The 17402-nt window shown below is 53.4% G+C and overlaps 2 protein-coding genes across 2 annotated transcripts in view; both read right to left on the bottom strand.

Annotated features, from left to right (window-relative positions):
• The window catches only part of LOC130206610 (disco-interacting protein 2 homolog C-like), an 82341-nt gene extending 77133 nt beyond the window's left edge, over positions 1-5208 (bottom strand). The window contains exon 1 of the mRNA XM_056434655.1: positions 4937-5208. Within this exon, the coding sequence (XP_056290630.1) occupies positions 4937-5015 (79 nt within the window). The 5' untranslated portion in view covers positions 5016-5208. The remainder of the gene's footprint in view (positions 1-4936) is intronic.
• Positions 5209-6097: 889 nt separating this feature from the next.
• On the bottom strand, positions 6098-14732 carry LOC130206611 (uncharacterized). The gene is made up of 16 exons (XM_056434657.1): positions 14283-14732; positions 13011-14195; positions 12420-12956; positions 12120-12255; positions 11905-12036; positions 11650-11829; positions 11463-11566; positions 10440-10550; positions 10160-10372; positions 10000-10070; positions 9740-9919; positions 9120-9180; positions 8918-9046; positions 8779-8831; positions 8637-8706; positions 6098-8292 (listed from the first exon to the last, which is right to left on the bottom strand). The coding sequence occupies exons 1-16, from the start codon at positions 14730-14732 to the stop codon at positions 8146-8148; spliced, it is 3759 nt and encodes a 1252-aa protein (XP_056290632.1). The 3' UTR covers positions 6098-8145.
• Positions 14733-17402: the final 2670 nt, after the last annotated feature.

Below are 17402 nucleotides of genomic sequence, written 5' to 3' on the forward strand. Positions count from 1 at the left end.
TGTGTGTGTGTGTGTGTGTGTGAGAGTGTGTTTATGAGGGTGTGTGTGAGAGTGTGTGTATGAGGGTGTGTGTGTGAGTGTGTATGAGGGTGTGTGTGTGAGAGTGTGTGTGTGTGTGTGTGAGTGTGTGTGTGAGGTGAGTGTGAGTGTGTGTATGAGGGTGTGTGAGTGTGTGTGTGTGTGTGAGAGTGTGTTTATGAGGGTGTGTGTGTGTGTGTGAGTGTGTGTGTGTGAGTGTGTGTATGTGAGTGTGTTTATGAGGGTGTGTGTGTGAGAGTGTGTTTATGAGGGTGTGTATGTGAGAGTGTATGTGTGTGTGTGTGAGAGTGTGTGTGAGAGTGTGTTTATGAGGGTGTGTGTGTGTGTGTGTGTGAGTGTGTGTATGTGAGTGTGTTTATGAGGGTGTGTTTATGAGGGTGTGTGTGTGAGAGTGTATGTGTGTGTGAGTGTGTTTATGAGGGTGTGTGTGTGAGAGTGTATGTGTGTGTGTGTGAGAGTGTGTTTATGAGGGTGTGTGTGTGAGAGTGTGTGTGTGTGTGAGTGTGTGTATGTGAGTGTGTGTATGAGGGTGTGTGTGTGTCAAATGACTCCTCCCCCTTCATTCCTGTATGGACAACTTGGTTATCATACTACGTCAAGGTCACGCCCTTTGGTAATGATCCTACCATACTTCTACTCCTCCTCCTTCCTTCCTCCCTCCTTCCCTTCCTTCCTACATACTTCTACATTCCCTCCTTCCTTCCTCCCTCCTTCGTTCCTTCCTCCCTCCCTTCCTTCCTACATACATACTTCTACATTCCCTCCTTCCTTCCACCCTCCTCCCCTTCCTTCCTTCCTTCCTACAGACTTCTACCTTCCTTCCTGCCGCCCTCCTTCCCTACCCTACTTCTCCCTTCCTTCCTTCCTCCCTATACTTCTACTTCCTTCCTTCCTTCTGCCCTCTTTCCCTACCCAACTTCTACCTCCCTCCCTTCTTTCCTTCCTTTCTCCCTATACCATACTTCTACTTCCTTCCTCCCTCCTTCATTCCTTCCTCCCTCCCTTCCTTCCTACATACATACTTCTACATTCCCTCCTTCATTCTGCCCTCCTTCCCTCCCTACATACAGACTTCTACCTTCCCTCCTCCCCTCCCTTCCTTCCTACAGACTTCTACCTTCCCTCCTCCCCTCCCTTCCTTCCTACAGACTTCTACCTTCCCTCCTCCCTCCCTCCCTAAATAATAAACCTCTCGTTGCTTTTTGTTTCTTTTCTCTGAATATTTTTTAGTTGTTTGTCATAAAATAAGAAGTTTCTCACTTTTGGTTCTGATGAGTTTTGATAGTCGTCTTTATTTTGTATATTATTTTTTATTATATAAATGTATTATTATTTGTATTATATATTATATTGATCAATATTAATAATCTTGTTGCTTTGTGACTCAAACATCACAAAAATGACCAGATGTGCTGCATTTCTTTTGGTTTTACCTCAATATGAATTTAATATATTCAGATATATTATTTATTATGTAAAATAGAAAATAATCAATATAATTTTATCCGTCATCAAAAAATCCTCAAAAACTTCCTAAAATCACTTCCTGGACATCCTTCATATATTTAAACACATTTAAATCAGGACATCATTCATCACAAGACCCCGTGCATCAATCAATAAAGAGGAGGAAGGATTGTTTTAAATCTCTTTTATTCATAATAATTCCTGCTTGTGTTAATTATCACACGTCTAAAAGATTAATTCATAAAAACATGTGTGACAAAACTAGCAGCCGGTTAATAAACGTGTGATCATAACTGTGAAGAGGAGTAAAACATGTGTTAGAATCATCACAGCTGCATTCTCTCTCCTGGCCACCAGGGGGCGACTCCTCTGGTTGTATAGAAGTCTATGCTTCATGTGTTAAAGCTGCATTCTCTCTCCTGACCACCAGGGGGCGACTCCTCTGGTTGTATAGAAGTCTATGCTTCATGTGTTAAAGCTGCATTCTCTCTCCTGGCCACCAGGGGGCGACTCCTCTGGTTGTATAGAAGTCTATGCTTCATCTGTTGAAGCTGCATTCTCTCTCCTGACCACCAGGGGGCTCCTCTGGTTGTATAGAAGTATATGCTTCATGTGTTAAAGCTGCATTCTCTCTCCTGACCACCAGGGGGCGACTCCTCTGGTTGTATAGAAGTCTATGCTTCATGTGTTAAAGCTGCATTCTCTCCTGACCACCAGGGGGCGACTCCTCTGGTTGTATAGAAGTCTATGCTTCATGTGTTAAAGCTGCATTCTCTCTCCTGGCCACCAGGGGGCGACTCCTCTGGTTGTATAGAAGTCTATGCTTCATGTGTTGAAGCTGCATTCTCTCTCCTGACCACCAGGGGTTGACTCTTTGTCTCAGTCTCAAGTATTCTTCTATACAGCATGATGTCATCATTTATACTTTATGGTCATTTAGCGTCAACAGGCCATGAAGCAGGGGGCGCTTTAGGGGCGGGGCTTAAGGTGATGGACAGGTCTCCACCAGAGACGATACAGCGTCTTTATGTAACTCCTCCTGTCCTAATATGGTCACTTCCTGTTTACGAGTAAAATCAAGACTTAAAAACTTCCACAAACCAACAAATGACGTCAACGCGGTCCAAACCAACAACAACAACACAAAGATATGAAAACACTTGTCACATCGGAGGAGCAACGAGAAAACGATCACTTCATAGTGAACAAACATTTAATCTATATTCAGTAAATAAACACATAATAATAATAATTGTATTATTATTGTGAGAGAGCTGAGGGTTCACTAGACTTGTGAGGACATTTACCTTCTTTACACCTGTAGCTGCTCACACACACACTCACACACACACACACACTCACACCTCTAAATAGTGGAACCAGGGTATTGATAAGCAGACAGATCAATAATCAATAAAAGCCTCACAAGTAAACATCATGTGACCAACACCTGATGGAGGAGCAGCAGGTGATGTTAGTGATGTCACAGCCTGGTCACATGATGAGGGATAATCAATACGGGATCATCAATGAGGGATAATCAATATGAGCAGAAAGATTTGAGAGAGTTAGGAACTGAAAAGTGGATTATTTATTGAAGATCTTTGTGTGTTTTACTTTTTGCTCTTATGATCAAAATGATCTATCAATCAATCAGCTAATCAATCAGCTAATCAAGTCATTGAGTGATGCCTCTTCCTCGTGTAACGGGATGTTCTCTCGTTATGTTTTGGAATAATTTATTAATCCTCTGATCAATATTCAGTTTACTGGAGAGAATCAGGAGAAATCTGCAAATGTTTGGAGTTCAGAGCCGATCAATCGATCAATCGTAGTTGATCAAGTTTTGTGCGAGTGTATCTGTGTGTGTGTGTGTATGTGTGTGTGTATCTGTATGTGTGTGTGTATCTGTGTGTGTATCTATCTGTGTGTGTGTATCTGTGTGTGTGCGTGTATCTGTGTGTGTGTATCTGTGTGTATGTATCTGTGTGTGTGTATCTGTGTGTGTGTATCTGTGTGTGTGTATCTGTGTGTGTGTGTGTATCTGTGTGTGTGTATCTGTGTGTGTGTATCTGTGTGTGTGTGTATCTGTGTATCTGTGTGTGTGTATCTGTGTGTGTGCGTGAGTGTGTGTGTATGTGAGTGTGTGTGTGTGTGTCTGTGTGTGTGTCTGTGAGTGTGTCTGTGTGTCTGTGAGTGTGTGTGTATGTGTGTGTCTGTGTGTCTGTGAGTGTGTGTCTGTGTGTGTGTCTGTGAGTGTGTGTCTGTGTGTCTGTGAGTGTGTGTGGGTGTATGTGTGTCTGTGTGTGTGTGTCTGATGTTCCTGACCGTCTCTCATATCTTTTTATTCTCTTTTTCACACTCATGTTTTCACCGTTCCAGAATCCAAAACCTGAAGCAGCAGCAACTAGTCCCCGTCCTCCCGGACCCCCCCAGACCCCCCAGACCCTCTAGGACCCTCCAGACCCTGTAGGACCCCCCAGACCCTGTAGGACCCTCCAGACCCTGTAGGACCCCCCAGACCCTCTAGGACCCTCCAGACCCTGTAGGACCCCCCAAACCCTCCAGGACCCCCCAGACCCTGAGACCGTGTCCTCAGCTGCAGGTGCCTCCACGCTGCGGCAGCGTGGTCTCTGGTGGCAGATGGACCCGGGAGGAGAAGATGATTGGGGGGGGGGGGGGGCTCACGTCCACCATGTTGCTGCCCCCCCCCCCCCCCCACACACACACACACACACCCCTCCTCCTTCCCCCCAAGCCCTATGAATAAAACATGTCCACCCCCATTATATAGCGGCAGGAATGTCATGTTCCTGTCTCCCTCTGAAACAACAGCAGGCCTGTGATGGGGGGGGGGGGGGGGGGGGGGGTACTCCCAAGCATCATCCTCCTCCTCATCCTCCTCCTCCTCCTCCGGCCCAAAGGCAGCGGCAGCAGGAGGGGATCACACCGGCAGCCGGACCGCTGCTCCGTCACGCGGCGTTGCATCGCAATGCTATTATTAAGCCGCACGTGCACGCGCGCACATATAACACGCGCGCGCACGGACAGGTAGGCTCATCCTCTCAAGGTCAAAATAAATAAATAAACAGGTTGTTTTGGGAAACTCGGGACGGGCCGTGTGCGCGTGCGCGCGTGTGTCTGCGCGTGCGGAGACAAAGAGCCGCGGCCGAGTCCCGCAGTGAGTCTCCCCGCTCTGCCCTCACCCTCTCCCGGCTACAGGGAGCTGGACAGGCCGGTCCCCCTGGACGACAAACATCTGGATGGGAGGAGCGGGGAGGAGGAGGAGGAGGAGGAGGAGGAGGAGGGGGCGCAGGAATGAGCGGTTGGATTCCGTTAGTAGGTGAAGGCTCCCGGTGTGGATGGTGGTGATGATGACGGTGGTGAGAAAACGAGGGGAAGAGGAGGAGTGGGGATGTGAACCACTCACCCTCTGACAGCTCCAGCTCCAGCTCCGCCAGCCGGGCTCGGATCTCCAACGGTACCGACGACGCCTCGCGGTCCGCCATTCAGCTCGTGCGCGGAGTAAAACAACACACCTCTCCCGGTTGCTGCCTCCTCTTCCTCCTCTTCCTCCTCGGCGGCGGCCCCTCCTCGGCGGAGGCGCGCGAGAGACGTCGGGGCGTCGAGAAAGAACAAAGAGGGGTAACGAACGCGGCTCCGGTTCTCCGTTAACGGGGGTCCGCCATGAAGCGGTGAAGACCCCCGGTCGCTCGGTGCCGTCGCGGTGCTGCTGCCGGTGATGATGAGGAGGCTCGCGCGCAGCCCCAGTCAGCGCCGTTCGCAGCTTCTTGCCGCTGGTGTCACGTGACTCCACGGAGGAAGGAGGCGCGTGCCCGCTCATCACCGGCAGGGGGCGCCGCGCGCAGCCGCATTTTACAGCGCGCGGTGACGGTGTAGTTTTCCACATGAACCACTAATCTGGATTTCATTTAAATATATTCTCATCTTTATAAGTTATTTTTGTTTCGTAAATGTACTAAAGGGAAATAAAAAGAAGTAAATATATTACAAATAATATAAAGTTAATAAAAATATATATATACATTTAAAAGCTTCAATATCACTTGTTTTAATTTAATTATTTAATTTGTGTTTATTATAGATCTGGGAGGGAAATTATATTTACATTTAATTAAATACATAACATAAATGTATAAGCTTCAACATTACTTTCTCAAGAAGATAAATTAAAAATAAATTATATTAAAACTGAATAACATTTAAATATAGAATTAAAAGCTTCAAATGAAATAGTTTTAAGTTATTAAAATATTGTGGGTACTGTTAACATAGGAGGGAAATTATTCTGAACACAATATTTTAATAAATACAAATTATATTTCAAAGCTTTGATATAACTTTCTTTTTTAAGAAGGTCAAATGAATGAAAACAAATGTCTTTAAATTAAATTAATTAAAATATAAAATTATCAATTTTGAAAGAAATTAAATAATATTCTTATTAAATAAATTAAAATGTAAAATGTAAAGCTTCAATCTCCATTTTGTCATTTCGGTACATTGTCTTTCACACAATTTAATGTCACCCTCTTATTCACTTAGCTGACAACATTAAAGCCTAAACAACAACAATCATGTTTATTTATTAAATGTCCACATCCTGCCTCTCTGGTTGATGTATTTGACTCGTTATGACAGAATAACGTGGTTAGTATTAAAGGTCAAGCAGCCGCTAATCAAGTGGCAGCATTAGTCTCATCAGTGATGACGTCACACAGACCTCCACAAATCACAGCGTCCTCCTTGTGAAGCTGAACGTGTGTCATGTGACTCGCCTGCCACCTGCTGGTGAGCAGGCGCAACCGCAGCACCGCGACGTCACAGGGAAACATTGAATCAGTTATTGATTGATCACAGAGAGCACTTCTAACTTCAAAGGCACTTTAATGTCCGCTCACCAATATGTACATCTGTACAGAGTCACGCATGCCGTCTACGTTTAAAAGGCTGCACGCCAACAGAAAGAGCCTCAGGCGTCCCGAGGGTCCTGAACACACCGCACTGAGCACTGCTGTCAAATAAAAAGATCCAACCAATTCTAAAAGGAAAGTTTAAAAAAAGTCACGCCGAGAGAAAAGTGTTCAGTGTTAAAGGTGTAAAGGTATCCAGAGCTTTGAGGGGAACGGCGGACTGAACCTCGGTACCTGAAGGCCTCACCAGGCTGACGTTTACCTGGAGACCCACGAGAACACAGAACACAGAAACACCAGAACAGAAGAACAGGAGAACAGAAGAACAGGAGAACACTAGAACACGAGAACACAAGAACAGGACAACACAAGAACAGAAGAACACGAGAACACAGAACACAGAAACACCAGAACACCAGAACAGAAGAACAGGAGAACACCAGAAAAGGAGAACAGAAGAACACGAGAACACAAACACCAGAACACCAGAACAGAAGAACAGGAGAACACCAGAACAGGAGAACACGAGAACACAGAACACAGAAACACCAGAACAGAAGAACAGGAGAACACCAGAACAGGAGAACACTAGAACACGAGAACACAAGAACACTAGAACACGAGAACAGGAGAACACGAGAACAGGAGAACACAGAAACACGAGAACACCAGAACAGGAGAACACGAGAACACGAGAACAGAAGAACAGGAGAACACTAGAACAGAAGAACAGGAGAATACAAGAACAGGAGAACAGGAGAATACAAGAACAGGAGAACACCAGAACAGGAGAACACCAGAACAGGAGAACACCAGAACAGGAGAACACTAGAACAGGAGAACACGAGAACAGGAGAACACGAGAACACGAGAACACGAGAACAGGAGAACACAAGAACAGGAGAACAGGAGAACACCAGAACAGGAGAACACTAGAACAGAAGAACAGGAGAACAGAAGAACACAAGAACAGGAGAACACCAGAACAGGAGAACACTAGAACCCAAGAACACTAGAACCCAAGAACACTAGAACAGGAGAACAGAAGAACACTAGAACACTAGAACACCAGAACACGAGAACAGGAGAACAGGAGAACACAAGAACAGGAGAACAGAAGAACACCAGAACAGGAGAACACTAGAACAGGAGAACACGAGAACAGAAGAACAGGAGAACACTAGAACAGAAGAACACTAGAACAGGAGAACACTAGAACAGAAGAACACTAGAACAGAAGAACACTAGAACACGTGTAGGGAACAACAAGTGAAGAAATAAACATCCTGTACAGAAGAACCACGAATACATGGAGAGGAGAGCCCAACAGAACCTCTGAAGACCTCACACATCCGACCTGGACCTGGACCCTGGACCTGGACCCTGGACCTGGACCCTGGACCTGGACCTGGGCCCTGGACCTGGGCCCTGGACCCTGGACCCTGGACCTGGACCCTGGACCCTGGACCTGGGCCTGGGCCCTGGACCTGGACCCTGGACCCTGGACCTGGACCTGGGCCCTGGATTCTGGACCCTGGACCCTGGACCCTGGACCTGGGCCCTGGATCCTGGACCCTGGGCCCCCGGTCTTCGTTTGGCCCCTCATGGTGTGAAGCCACAGATGATTCAAGACATTAATACATGTTCAGTTTATGTGAAGAAAAAAAAAGTTAAAGAAAGTGTCCTCTTGTTCCAGCGGATGTGATCACCGTGGCAACAGAGACGGCTCGGACGCCTGGCCCGGAAAGGTGGGGGCGCGCCCCTCCTCCAAAGGGGCGGGGTCAGCGGGCGACAGCAGCTCATTGGACGACGCCCTCTGGCAGATCGCAGCGTAGCTGGGCCTCTTGGACTCCTGGCCAATCAGAGCACAGGTTCACTGTCAAACACGCGACACATGTAGAGCGCTCTGTCGTACTGATGCATTCTGGGGGACGACGAGACGTTTGTGTGCGAGCTTCTGCGATGTGTGTCGTTGGCTGCTCGTGTCTAACAGAAGCCATGTTGTCGTTTACGATCATTTGGGGGAGGAGCCTGTGGGGTGCTCGCGGTGCTACTGTCACTTTAAGGTTTCACGGTCTCTTGAGCGCTCGACTTTTCCTCAACGACCACATCGAACTTTTGAGACTGGGACGTCTTGACGAGGAGACGTCAAACCAAAAGCTGAACTCTAAACCGTCAGCGCCACACGCGTCTTACCGGGTCCGGGTCCCGTGTCGGCGGCGCCGGTTGGGCCTCGCCGCTCTCCCCCGCACGCCGCTCCACATTCCTGCAGAACAAAGTCACACCAGATGAAACTCAGCAGCGGGCCGAGAGCCGGAGGAGCGGAGCGGCCACTCACTGGTCTGAGGTCTGCTCCGGGGGCGCCGCCGGCGCCGATGGACTCACTGCAGTCTGGGAAGAGCAGCAGAAGAGAGACACGGTCGTACACAGGCTGAGGGGTGTGTGTGTGTGTGTGTGTGTGTGTCGCACAGAGTCACCTTGGCGGCGCCGTCCTCTGAAGGTACCGGTGCCGTGGCGACGTTTGCCGAAGGCAGAGGAGGGAAGCTGGTGAGGCCGAGCTCGGGGGGAGGAGTTGGCTGGCAGGGAGGCGACTGATTGGCTGAATTCTACACAAACACAAACACACACAGTCAACACACGACGAGCTTCAAACTCCCAGAATGCTCTCTGGCTACTCACTCCAGCGGCTCGGTCCCAGGACCGGGCGTTGTCCCTCCTCCACTGGCTGAAGGTTCCTCTCCTTCAGAGACGCAAACAACAACATCAACAAGCTGAGGGACCAGCACCACCATCATCACCATCACCACCATCATCACCATCATCATCACCAGCACCACCATCATCACCATCATCATCATCACCACCACCACCACCATCACCACCACCACCACCACCACCACCATCATCACCATCACCACCATCATCATCAGCACCACCATCATCACCATCATCATCATCACCACCACCACCACCATCACCACCATCACCATCATCACCATCACCATCACCAGCACCACCATCATCACCATCACCACCATCACCATCACCAGCACCACCATCATCACCATCACCACCACCATCACCACCACCATCATCACCATCACCACCACCATCACCACCATCATCACCATCAACACCAGCACCACCATCACCACCATCATCACCACCACCATCACCACCACCACCATCATCACCACCACCATCACCACCACCACCATCATCATCACCATCACCACCACCATCACCATCACCACCACCATCACCAGCACCACCACCATCAGGTGTGTGGGTGTCGTTACCTTCCCCGGTCAGAAGGGGGCGCCCTTCCCCCTCGGCTCTGACGGCGTGCGTTGCCCCGTGAGCGTCCTCGACTCGCCGCCGGCAGAGAGGAGGAGCGGTCGCCCGCCGGCGGCTCCGACGGGGATCCGGTCGGGCCGGGCTGCCGGCGGTCCCGGGGGCCGGCCCACCGGGAGCCCCTCCTGGAGGAGACGGGTCATGAGCGCTCACACACACACACACACACAGGAAGTGGAGCGGCGAGGGGACGAGCGGCGTGTACCTCGGCCGGTGAGGGCTGTAGGGCTGGAAGTCGGAGAACCCGTTCATGATGTCGTTCATCAGCGTCTGGTGCTGGCGACACAAACAACAACAACAACAGCAGCGGGTGAGACGCCACGCTCGGAGGACCCGTCACACGCCATGTGGCCGGCGGCGCTCACCTCGGCGCAGTCCGGATAGCCGGCCGCCGCCCACACCTCGTGGGTGAGGTCGTACAGCTGCTGGTGGGGGCCGGGGGGGTAGCGGGGCGCGTACGGGTCCGGCGGGGGGGGCCGGGGGCCGAAGGAGGAGGCCCCCAGGGGCCGGGCCTTGATCCTCACCATGACCGGCTTCCCCTGGAACGCCCGGACCTCCTCTCTCAGGTACTTGTAGGCCTGAACACAGACGGAGCAGCTGGAGACCAGGAGGACGAAGAGGAGGAAGAGGAGGAGTTGTGTTCACCTGCTGAGCGTCGGGTTCCGACTCGAAGGTCACGAACCAGTTGTCGCTGCCCACAAACTCACAGCTCAGGAACTTTGGGAGGTTCTCCTCGTCAAAGAGAGACTCCACCTCCTGGAGGAGAGAGTGACACACATGGAGGGGTGAGGAGGAGAGGGGGGGGGAGGAGGAGATGAAGAGGAGAGGAGGGGATGAGGAGGAGATGAAGAGGAGAGGAGGAGAGGGGGGGGGATGAGGAGGGTATGAAGAGGAGAGGAGGAGGGGGGATGAGGAGGAGGGTATGAAGAAGAGGAGGAGAGGGGGGGCATGAGGAGGAGGAGGGTATGAAGAGAAGAGGAGGAGGGGATGAAGAGGAGAGGAGGAGGGGGGGATGAGGAGGAGGGTATGAAGAGGAGAGGAGGAGGGGGGGATGAGGAGAAGGAGGGGATGAAGAGGAGGAGGAGGGTATGAAGAGGAGAGGAGGAGAGGGGATGAGGAGAAGGAGGGATGAAGAGGGAGGAGGGGGGGATGAGGAGGAGGGTATGAAGAGGAGAGGAGGAGAGGGGGGATGAGGAGAAGGAGGGGATGAAGAGGGGAGGAGGAGGGGGGGATGAGGAGGAGGGTATGAAGAGGAGAGGAGGAGGGGATGAGGAGAAGGAGGGGATGAAGAGAGGAGGAGGGGGGGGATGAGGAGGAGGGGATGTAGAGGAGAGGAGGAGGGGATGAAGAGGAGAGGAGATGGGGGGGATGAGGAGGAGGGTATGAAAAGAAGAGGAGGAGAGGGGGGGAGACACATGGAGGGGTGAGGAGGAGAGGAGGGGGGGATGAGGAGAGGAGATGAAGAGATGAAGAGGTGGAGAGGATGAAGAGTAGGAGAGGAGATGAAGAGGAGAGGATGAAGAGTAGGAGAGGAGATGAAGAGGAGAGGATGAAGAGGAGAGGAGATGAAGAGGAGAGGAGAGGAGATGAAGAGGAGAGGATGAAGAGGAGATGAAGAGGAGAGGAGGAGAGGAGATGAAGAGGAGAGGATAGAGGAGGTGCTCCTGCCTCCTGAGGGGTGGTGCTGGGGATCTCCCTCAGGATAAGGACACAGCGGCTCTGACTGGGCCGGACCTTCAGCCCACACGGCGCCACCTGCACCAGCGGCAGAGCTGTGGACCAATGAGAGGAGAGGAGGTCACACCTTCAGGCCCCTCCCCCGACAGGACGTGACATCACGCGGTCGGAGGCGGACCTTTCAGGATGCGTGCGATGAGGTCCAGGTCCGTGCTGAGGCTCTTGATCTTGTCCAGGCTGGCCAGCGTCGCTATGGAAACGTACTGGTCGCCGTCCATCTGGGAGGTGAGGTACAGGTCGGTGCCGAGGTGCTCCCGGGTCAGGCAGGACTCCAGAACCCGCCGCAGCTCCTCGTCTCCTGGAACCAAACACGTCCCGTCAGAGACGGCGCTCCCCGGGGGGGTGGAGTCAACACGGCGGACTGCGGCGCTACCGGAGAGAGGCGGGTCCACCGGCTCGCGGTTCACCGGAGGAGGAGCTTCAGCGGACGGCGGCAGGTACTCCGGGGCGCCGGCCTCGGCCACGCCCACTCCCACGGCCTCCAGCTGGAACGCCGGCTCGTACCCTAAAACGTCAGCGGAGACGCGGTGGATTGTGGGTAATCTGTCCCGTAACGTACGACGACGAACATAAAGGACGGCAGACTACCTTCCTGATTGGTCAGCACGCCGGGGAACTGCAGCCACGGCGCCTGCAGGTAGGCGGGGCCCGCCACGCTCAAGTCAAAGCCGTGATTGGTCCACGCCTCGGCATCGGGGTTCAGGCCGGGGGAGGACGCGGGCGCCTGAAGAGGAAGACGACAGGAAACGGAGATGAAGGTCACGCCGGGCAGCGGCGCCATGTTCCCCCAGCAGCGCATCGATATGAACCAATGAGACGACAGGAAACACATCAAGGTCAACTTCTGTTAGAGGTGTAGACCGCGGGGTCAGAGGTCACCTGACTCACAGGCGGGCGGTCCGTGTGCCAGTCCCACACGGTGCTGTAGGGGTACGCGCCCAGCAGCGGCTCAGAGGCCCGGGCCGGAGTCCGGCCCGCGGCGCCGGACGCCCCCCGGGCCCAGAGCCCACCGGGCTCCTCCTCCGGGCCCAGCCTGGTCCAGGGGTGGGGGCAGAGGCGGCGGACGGAGGCGTCGGCGTCGTCCCCCAGCAGCTCCGACACCATCTCCCTCATGCCCCCCTCCCTCTCGCCCTCCTCGGGGCACAGGAAGTGGATCTCGTAGGACGGCGTCGAGGCGTAGACGTCGATCTGACCCGGGTCCACCGGCACCGCAAGGGCCCCGGAGGACCCGTCACTGTGGGACGTCTCAGGAGGAGAGCCGTCGGGGTCAGGGGTCACCTCCTGAGACGCCTGACCCTTCATCCCATCCGGGCCGTCTGGTGGAGCTGCCGCCTGAGGCACCTCCACCTCAGGCTCCGCCTCCACCTCCACCTCAAGCTCCGCCTCCACCTCCACATCAAGCTCCGCCTCCAGCTCCACCTCCACCTCCGCCTCCACCTCCAGCTCCACCTCCACCTCAGGCTCCGCTTCCAGCTCCACCTCCACCTCAGGCTCCACCTCAGGCTCCGCCTCCACCTCAGGCGCCACCTCCACCTCCAGCTCCACCTCCACCTCAATCTCCGCCTCCACCTCCGCCCAGTCGGACTCTGAGCTCTGACTGTCTCCGAGCCCCGACAACAGGAAGCGGTTCTGCTCAGGGGAAACATCGGTGACATCATCGGGTTTGGCGTTCTCCGCGGCGTGTCTCACGGGGGCCTCCTGGCGCGGCGGGTCCGACACCACGGCGGCTCTCACGGCGTCAGGTGGAAGCGCGGCGCGGCGGCGAGGAGGGGGCGGGGTGCCGCTCGGTTCAAACGCCGGATTGCTTGAGCCGACGTCTAATTGGTCGGATGTGACGGAGGCGTGTTGGAGGTCAGAGGGCGGCGGTGGATCCGCGTGGCGGCAGAAGGCGGTCGGCTCAATGGCCGAGAGGCCGGAGGACCCCTCGGTGAGGGGGGTCTCCGCCGTGCCCACGTGACCTCCGTCAGGCTCCTCCTTCCTGGCGACGCCCACAGGGATGGCGTCGCTCTGCAGGGAGGGGTTGTCCGCCGGCTGGAGGTCGAGCTGCGAAGGACTCGGGCCGCGAGGCGCCGGTTCAGGAGCGCCCGCGGCCCGATGGACCCGCTGCTGGTCCGACTCACAGAGACCGCGGCCCAGAGCCCTGAAGGCACCGCCAAGCTCCGCCTCCTGGAAACGAACCAGAGGGCACACACTCTGCACAGGGGCCTCGTCCTCCTCCTCACACGGCCTTTGATCTGTGTGTGATGTCATCAACATGTACTCCTTGGCCTCATCCTGGTGACAGTCTTCAGGCCCCTGAGGCCCCTGAGGCTCCTGAGGCTCCTCGCTGGTTGCCGGGGGCAGCGGGTCCCAGGGAGAGTCTCCCTGCTGAGGGGCGGCGAGTGGCAGCACGGCGCCATGAGCCGGAGCCGGAGCCGGCGCCTCGTGGCCCCGGACCGCGAAGAGCGCCTCGCCGTCCGATTGGCCGGCTGCCGCGGGCCGAGCAGCTGTCCCCGGCTCCGCGGCTCCAGCTGTTTGGGATTGGCCGAGGTCGTGTTCAAGGTCGTGTTCAAGGTCGTGTTCAAGGTCGTCGGGGTCGATGGAACAAATGCTGTAGAAGCTCCGGGTCCTGGTGTCCAGGCCGGGACGCAGCGCCGTGGCGCGGACCTCCTCCTCCTCCTCCTCCTCCTCCTCCTCCTCCTCCTCCTCCTCCTCCTCCTGCTGCTCCTCCTGCTGCTGCTCCTCCTGCTGCTCCGCTTTGGGGGAAGCTGCCTCTCTCCGCGGGCCGGCCCCCCGGCAGTGAGGCGAGCGGGGGGGCCGCCTGGTGAACCACTGGGCCCGCAGCGCCGCGTTCTCCAGAATCTTCCGTTCGGCCGACATGTGCGCGGGCACCTCCATGTAGGGGGCCGGCTCGCTGCCGGGCCCGCCGGGCGCCGGGTCCGCCCGGGGGTTCTCGGTCAGAATTCCCTCGTTGTCACGGCGATAGCCGGCCTGCTTCAGGTCTCCGGCGCCGCCCGGCGGAACCTTATAGTCCGGGTGCGGGCGCCCCTCCTCGTCCTGCGGAGGCTTCTTGTGAGCCGGCGTGTCCTCCTCCTCCTCCTCCAGGCACACGTGCTGCGCCACGGCCCCCTGCTGGCGGCCCCGGGGCCCCCCGCCATGTAGCAGACTGCTCCTCTCGCCGGGGGGGCCGGGGTTCAGCTCCTTACTAAAGCAGCACCCCATCTTCACCGGCCTGGAGTGGGAATAAAGCACGAGACTTCTGTGGCACGCAGAGGACGAGAGAGCCGAGCAGGACGAGAGAAACCCCCCCCCCCCTCCTGCCCCGGCCTGCACGGTTTCCCCCTCCACTGCCCAGAATAGCAAATGTGAAGGCGCTCACATGTCTCTGCCACTCAACAGTGTGTGTGTGTGTGTGTGAGAATGTATGGAAGCCCTAGTTAGGCTGCAGTTTGAGGGGTCAGCACGTGTCTCGGGGGCCACCAACCACAGAGCAGGAAAGCTGCAGAGTCCACTACTCCCCCTGCTCCCCCCCTCCCCCCCTCCTCCCTTCCCACCATTCACGTATCCTTCCCTCCCACTGACACCTTTCCCTTTGAGTTGCATCAGTTCTGCTATAGATTCCTCCTCCTCCTCCTCCTCCTCCTCCTCCTCCTCCTCCTCACGAGGCCCCAACCATCAATCAGGTCAATTGTATTGTTTGATACATTTCTCACGTTTCTATGACTTTGTTATCTTGTTATTTCTACTTCACAGAAACACAACACGTACGTCGGTCCTGAGACGTTCCTCTCTCTCTTCCCGTTAGAAGTATTCAGATGGAGGTCTGAGGTTGCCATGGTGATGTTGTAATAATAATAAGAGGCAAACGTTAGACCATAAAATAAACTGACGGGACTTTTCCAAACACTTAGTTGAATGTGGTTGTGAGATGTGACAATGAAGGGGTTCCCACCAGCTCGCGTGTGTGTGTGTGTGTGTGTGTGTGTGTGTGAGTGTGTGTGTGTGTGAGAGAGCTCAGTACCTGGAAGAAGTAGAAGTATCCTGGACCCAGCGCTTCCAGCTGGAACGTCACCTGTAGATCAGCTGGACACAGAAGATGCTGGGGCGACGTCATGTGACTCGACGGGCTGATGGAGTGGTCTATGGGTGGGGGGGGGAGAGACAGAGAGAGAGAGAGAGAGAGAGAGAGGAAATGAGTCCCAACACCAGCTGACATGATGGAAACATTGACTACTGGTAAACACCAACAAGTCTCTGCTGGTAAACACCAACAGGACTCTACTGGTAAACACCAACAGGACTCTACTGGTAAACACCAACAGGACTCTACTGGTAAACACCAACAGGACTCTACTGGTAAACACAAACAGGACTCTACTGGTAAACACAAACAGGACTCTACTGGTAAACACCAACAGGACTCTACTGGTAAACACAAACAGGACTCTACTGGTAAACACCAACAGGACTCTACTGGTAAACACCAACAGGACTCTACTGGTAAACACAAACAGGACTCTACTGGTAAACACCAACAGGACTCTACTGGTAAATAAACACCAACAGGACTCTACTGGTAAACACAAACAGGACTCGACTGGTAAACACCAACAGGACTCTACTGGTAAACACCAACAGGACTCTACTGGTAAACACAAACAGGACTCGACTGGTAAACACCAACAGGACTCTACTGGTAAACACCAACAGGACTCTACTGGTAAACACCAACAGGACTCTACTGGTAAACACCAACAGGACTCTACTGGTAAACACAAACAGGAATCTACTGGTAAACACAAACAGGACTCGACTGGTAAACACCAACAGGACTCTACTGGTAAACACCAACAGGACTCTACTGGTAAACACAAACAGGACTCTACTGGTAAACACCAACAGGACTCTACTGGTAAACACCAACAGGACTCTACTGGTAAACACCAACAGGACTCTACTGGTAAACACAAACAGGACTCTACTGGTAAACACCAACAGGACTCTACTGGTAAACACAAACAGGACTCTACTGGTAAACACCAACAGGACTCTACTGGTAAACACAAACAGGACTCTACTGTTAAACACCAACAGGACTCTACTGGTAAACACCAACAGGACTCTACTGGTAAACACAAACAGGACTCTACTGGTAAACACCAACAGGACTCTACTGGTAAACACAAACAGGACTCTACTGGTAAACACAAACAGGACTCTACTGGTAAACACCAACAGGACTCTACTGGTAAACACAAACAGGACTCTACTGGTAAACACAAACAGGACTCTACTAGTAAACACAAACAGGACTCTACTGGTAAACACCAACAGGACTCTACTGGTAAACACAAACAGGACTCTACTGGTAAACACCAACAGGACTCTACTGGTAAACACAAACAGGACTCTACTGGTAAACACCAACAGGACTCTACTGGTAAACACCAACAGGACTCTACTGGTAAACACCAACAGGACTCTACTGGTAAACACAAACAGGACTCTACTAGTAAACACAAACAGGACTCTACTGGTAAACACCAACAGGACTCTACTGGTAAACACAAACAGGACTCTACTGGTAAACACCAACAGGACTCTACTGGTAAACACCAACAGGACTCTACTGGTAAACACCAACAGGACTCTACTGGTAAACACGCAGGTGACCAGCAGGTGAACGTCTCTGTCACTAAAACATTTGTATTAAGTCAAAATATATATATATAACCCTAATTTATTCAATAAACCTTTATAATCCCATTCTGAGCTGTTGTAGTCACAGTAAAACACTAACTGGATTAAAGATTACGTGATGACGTCACACTTTCCGTCAGAAACGTTTCTGTCTGACAACAAACTGACATTAACGGCTGATCTCGGATCCGT

The sequence above is a fragment of the Pseudoliparis swirei genome, chromosome 16 (genome assembly GCF_029220125.1).
Source record: "Pseudoliparis swirei isolate HS2019 ecotype Mariana Trench chromosome 16, NWPU_hadal_v1, whole genome shotgun sequence".
NCBI classification, from domain to species: Eukaryota; Metazoa; Chordata; class Actinopteri; order Perciformes; family Liparidae; genus Pseudoliparis; species Pseudoliparis swirei.

Excerpts from the sequence above, each read along its gene's own strand:
- LOC130206611 (XM_056434657.1), bottom strand. The coding sequence starts at position 14,732 with ATGGGGTGCTGCTTTAGTAAGGAGCTGAACCCCGGCCCCCCCGGCGAG. Across the intron at positions 12,256-12,419 it reads GGCACACGGACCGCCCGCCT|GCGCCCGCGTCCTCCCCCGG; the intron begins GTGAGTCAGGTG and ends CTTCCTCTTCAG. Across the intron at positions 10,071-10,159 it reads GCTATCCGGACTGCGCCGAG|CACCAGACGCTGATGAACGA; the intron begins GTGAGCGCCGCC and ends TTGTGTCGCCAG.